Source organism: Crocodylus porosus, unplaced genomic scaffold (assembly GCF_001723895.1).
Source record: "Crocodylus porosus isolate Cpor-Errol unplaced genomic scaffold, CroPor_comp1, whole genome shotgun sequence".
Classification (NCBI taxonomy): domain Eukaryota; kingdom Metazoa; phylum Chordata; order Crocodylia; family Crocodylidae; genus Crocodylus; species Crocodylus porosus.
This window is the reverse complement of record NW_017728918.1, coordinates 56,534,604-56,540,060: the sequence shown is the minus strand read 5'-3', so window position 1 is coordinate 56,540,060 and position 5,457 is coordinate 56,534,604. Positions and strand designations below refer to the sequence as shown.

The 5,457-nt window shown below is 42.2% G+C and overlaps 1 protein-coding gene across 1 annotated transcript in view; it reads left to right on the top strand.

Annotated features, from left to right (window-relative positions):
- The first annotated feature begins 54 nt into the window (after window positions 1–54).
- ASRGL1 (asparaginase like 1) overlaps window positions 55–5,457 on the top strand; it is a 37,681-nt gene continuing 32,278 nt past the window's right edge. Inside the window, exon 1 of the mRNA XM_019537617.1 lies at window positions 55–486. Coding sequence (XP_019393162.1) covers window positions 261–486 — 226 coding nt within the window. The 5' untranslated portion in view covers window positions 55–260. The remainder of the gene's footprint in view (window positions 487–5,457) is intronic.

Sequence of the window (5,457 nt, the reverse complement as noted above, 5' to 3'; positions counted from 1 at the left end):
GATCTGTCTAGGTCCCTTCCGACTCATTGATTCTATGATTCTGTGATTCTATTCTCCCTACAAAGTGCTTGAGTAAATAGGTTGGATTTTATACCATGTTTTGAAATGAAACCTCCTTGCTCCCATCAGTGGTTGAGGAGTTAGGGCATGCCAGACTGAGTGCCTTAGCTGACTTTAGCTTTGGGTTTGGATCCTGAACAAGGGAGTGTTTGCTAAAACTTTTTGCTTTATATGTTGTTTTAGAATGTTAGTTCTGAGTAATGTGTTTGTGCATCTATAATTGGAAAGGATTTGGCAGTATGAAGCCTGTCATTGTGGTGCACGGTGGAGCTGGCCGCATCTTTAAAGAACGAGAAGATGGAAGTCGTTCTGGCGTTATCAGAGCAGCACTCAAAGGCTACAGTATCCTTAAACAAGGAGGCAGTGCCTTAGATGCAGTTGAACAAGCAGTAACATTAATGGAAGATGATCCACATTTTAATGCAGGTAATTTTTTACCGCATAACTGTTATCACAGTTTGTCTATATTGTAGCTCACATATTTTGCCTTGTCTATTCATGGCATACACTTTTTCAGTGTGATGCAGTAGGGAAATGAAGACTGCACTGGGTTAAAGGGGTGGATTTTGGCATCATAATACACTTTATTTCTTCCACAAGAGAAAAGCCTGGTATGTACTGTAGTCACATGTATATTCACATAGCAAAAAGAGTTTGTTTTTTCCCTTCTGATTTAATCTTGTTTCTTTCTTTTTAATTTACATCATTGTTCCAGTATTGCAGCAGTGGTATTCTGCAGATGTTCTTCCTTTCTTGCACTGTACACTTAATAAGACACCTATGCCTTGAGGAATTAATTATACATTCATGCACCAGCTTTATATTCCCATTTAATTCATCTGAATATAATTATGGGTGAAATTTGGGCCTTAGTCTTTTAATGATGCTTGGCATATATCTAGTGTTTGAGCAATTTTTTTTTCTCCCCAGACTATTGATGCTGCCCTGTGCAGTAGATCGGGGGGGCAAACCTGCAGCACTGATGCCATAAGTGGCACAGGCAGCCTTTGTGTGTGGCACATGGTACATAGAGCAGGGAGCAGAAATCAGAGCATCAGACTGGGGAGGGAGTAGATCAAGTAAGGGAAAGAATCCACTCAGGGAGGGTGTGGGGCTAATTTGTAGTGCTCCTGCCAAAACAGGTTGGCCTCCTCTATAGTAGGTGATTCATGAGTTCTTCAAATGCAGTGATTGCTAAGAATGGTACTTTCTGATATTTTCCCCCTTACTACCCAGCCCATTTTTTTCCACTGCTCATTAACACATCTTATTCAGACTGAGTGAAATTAACATTCCTTTTTTCAAAGTATGTTTAGGGCACTTGGGGCAGGCAGGGGGGCTATGGGGGAGGGGCTAAGGCAAATTTTGGAGTGGCTGCAGCCCTGCCGTTGCCCACTCTGAGCCCCCAAAATCTCTATCGGTCCACCCCTAGTTAAAATGGTATAGACTTGTGACTGACTTGACTGGAACTTCTAGTGATTCGTCTTTCCCATGATTCTGGTTCCATTTTGCTAAATGAGTAGGTATGTCAACATTGCATCTGCATTGGGGCTGTTGTTTAACTAGCCCTGGATTTGTGTTCTTTAATTTAATTTGTACTTTTCTTGCCTTTCCACAAGAGCAGTTTCTGTATCTTCCCAGCCTTCAGAGATTTCTTTTGCTTGTATTAGCATATTGGTAGCTGAACTTTGATTTGGGCACATTTTTAATGCTTCTCAGATCTCTGCATGCTCTTCAGTGTCCAGTTGCTTACATGTAGGCAGTTCTAGTATAACTTCTTAAGTTTGAGCCTAAGAGTGTGAGATGAGTGGCTTGAGGAATTTTTGTGTACAACATTACAAATCAACAGCAGAGTTGCAGAGCAGAAACTTGTTCAGACGTGTAAACTTTGTGCAGACAAAGGAGTCTTGGAAGTTCGGTTCCTTCTTTAACTGATCTTTACTCATGGGCATACAAATATAGGTACTGCTTTAATAATGCATGTAGGTACTACTTTATGAGGTATTTCTTTTTTGGGGGGTGCAGACTTAATGACTTGGCTGATGTCACTGCTCAGAAGAACATAAGTTGAAATGGCCTTCTGTGCTGACCACAGAAGAACCCTGTTCTAGCGTTCACCTGGAATGGAGAAAAACTAAATTGAAAAGAGTAGAAAAGTATTTTTGTCGGGAAAAATATTCACCCGCCTTTTCCTCTGGGAATATTTGCATAACCTTTGCCTTCATTTCAGTTTGGTAAAAATCAGTTTCATACAGTCAGTAACAAGCACTTTCAAATTGCTTAATTTTCTTCAGAACAGAAGTTAGGAAACTCAGACTTACTTTTTAGAATGCAGTGCTAGAGCATATAGCCCATGACCTTTGTGGTAGAGCAATTTAAGAATATATTGTGGTATTAGCCAACTCTGAAATGCAGTAAAACTATGGAGAGGGGTGGGCAATTATTTGGGCTGGAGGTACACTTAATGAGTTTTGGGGACCTGTTAATAGCTGCATGAATCTCTCTCTCCTCTTGCTTTCACTCTTTTCTCTCCCTCAGTCTCTGTCCTCTTGCTCTCACACTCTCTCTCTCTCTCTCTCTCTCTCTCCCTCTCTCCCCCTAGACCCCAGCTAAAGCTGTAGTTCAACAGGAACCCCAACACTCAGTGATGGATCCAGGCAGGAGCTTCTGCTGCATCAGGCAGGTGGCAGCGTCAGGTGTGGATGCAGCTAGCAGGTTCCAGAGCCCCAATATGGAACTTGCTGGCAGTGTTACAGCTGATGCTGATGCATACTCAGTGCTGCAGAAGCTCCTGCCTGGGTGCACAGCTGAGCATTGGGGCTTCTGGCAAACTGCAGCTTCAGCTGGGTTCTGGAGGGAAGGATGGAGACGCTCCTGCCTGGGTCCATAGCTGATGCTGCTGGCAGGTTTCAGGTTGGGGCTCCAGGCAGGAGCTTGCAGTGCATTAAGAGGCTGGTGGTGTCAGCTCTGGATGTTGCCAGCAGGTTCTTTGTCCAGGCTCTTGAACTTGCCGGTGGCATCCATAGCTGATGATGCCACCTACCCACTGCAGTGGAAGTCCCATGCAGGTCCACAACTGATGCCACCACATCAAGGGCTGACGCTGGGCAGAAGCATTTCTGCCTGCCTGCTACCACACGGCAGCCAAGGCTGCTGGCCAGCTGCACCCAGGCCAGACCCAGGCTGAATTGAACCTGTTGTTGGGCCGGATCCAGCTTGTGGGTCATATTTTGCCCACACCTGCTATAGCACGTGCTTAGGAATCTATTGGTAATGGGTTTTTTTCTGGAACATCAGTGTAGCTGTTAGCTTCAGTGGACTGAACTCTGTCTTACACCATTTTTATTGTAACCATAAACTGTTGCTTCTTTTGAGTTAATGACCACAGCAGCTGTTCTTTCAAATTTACCAAACCATTGGAAATGGCTGTTAGGACTTCAACGTATCCTGTGCCAAAAAGATTGTCGTTGTCAATTTTGACGTTTAACTAACAAAACAAATTTCAGGGCATGCATATAATTTCCTTTTCATGGTTTGAATCTAGAGATCATCTTTCTTCTGCTCTAAATGAATAAATTGGGATATTTTAGGCATGAATCTTTTGTTCATGAATGTTCACTCTAATTTGCTTTAATTAGAATTTGGTGCCCTGTTTTATAATTTACTTCATACAGAAATGACTGACTTTTAACAAGATTGTAGGTTGTAGGCCTAAGGCCTAGCTGAAATAGCTATGCAGCCCAATTTTGGCTGTCCTGATGAACATGGCAGATTTTGTAATCACTTACATATACAGTCACACATGTTTTAATACTCATTAAACACAACTGTTCTCAGTGAGAACAGGAGAAACTGAGCTGAAACCTATGTTAAGAAGTGCCTGATGGCAATGACTGTTTTAAAACCCACTATCTCCATAAAAGAAAAGACAGTGTTATTGTTAGGTTGGATGGAAAAACATGAGAATTACTAGCAGGCAGAGAAGAGGGATGGGGAAGACATGTTGGGAGAATACCAAGTAGTCCAGGTCCCTTTTCAGATAACATGGTTTAGTTGTGCTTTATAGATCAGTGTTAAGTAAGTGAAAGTCTCCCTGTTCTTGCAGGAGCTCAGGAGGTGTAGTGAATTCCAGAGACATCAACTCTGAAAGAAGAGTCAGAGAAAAGTTAGCTATCTTTGTTGGCTGAGATAAGGAGAGGTTGCCACCTCTGTGGCAGTTAGCATTGTTAGCTAGCCTAGCCTTCGTGCTTGGTGACTACAAGGAACACAACCCTGGTGCAACCAGGATTTACTCTTCCTGTCTGCATGGTGGTGTTGCTGGGCTAGCTGGTCTTGTCAAGGCTTTGTAAATTGCCACACTTTGCCTTAGATTCCTAAATGTTAATTTAAGAGTATTTATGTACTCATATTTATTACTTTGGCTTCAGTGGGATAACAAATGCCAGTTTCTAGCCTCCTGTAAATATTACTTTTAAAATAACTTATCTTCCACAATTTTAGCAAAGCTAAAGTGAAAACCAGATAACTTTGTTTGCTTCTACTGGGGTTTGATTTTTTTTTTTTAAGATGAGTTGCATGTTTTGTTTCTTCACTGTTCCCAGAACTTTTGTATTGCTTTAGATGGTGATCAGGTATACCTTATCTATCCCTCACAATGCAATATCCAAGCTATTAGGAGCTATTTTCATTATTATTGCCTGGTATATCACACAATGCAATCTGATCGTTAGTTCAAGGAAGGCTTTGCCATAGAGTTTACACAGATAGTTACAAAAAGATGTTCGTTTAACTGCTGCGATGCTCACAGGAGGTCACTGTTTGCTTTTCAAGTCTGTATGTCTCTCTTTCTGACTGACTATTTCACAGGAGTTGGGGTTATGACTACGCTACAGAATAGAAAATGGATTTATATATTGATGACTTTCTACCTGTGTTGGGTTTGGTGCCATGGCTCAATAGATTTTAAAATCTTGCATGAGCTAATCTGAGATAGCAAAGCTAAACTCATAACTCCTCATTTTGTGAGTTTAGTCTGTAATTTGGTGGATTTTGCAGCATTTTAAGAGTGGAGAAAAAGTGGAGATAAAGCGTGACACTGAATAAAAACAGTCTTATCACTCCCCTTCATACCTTTCATAGTTTCATAGTTAGTAGGGTTGGAAGGGACCTGAGCAAATTATCAAGTCTGACCCCTGCCATGGCAGGAAAGAGTAATGGGGTCAAACGACCCCAGCAAGGTGATTGTCAAGCTTCGTCTTAAAGACCCCCAGGGTAGGAGCGAGCACCACTTCACTTGGAAGTTGGTTCCAGACCCTAGCCGCCCTGACAGTGCAGTAGCGCCTCCTGATGTTTAATCTGAATCTACCCTCTGCCAGCTTGCGACCATTATTCCTGGTC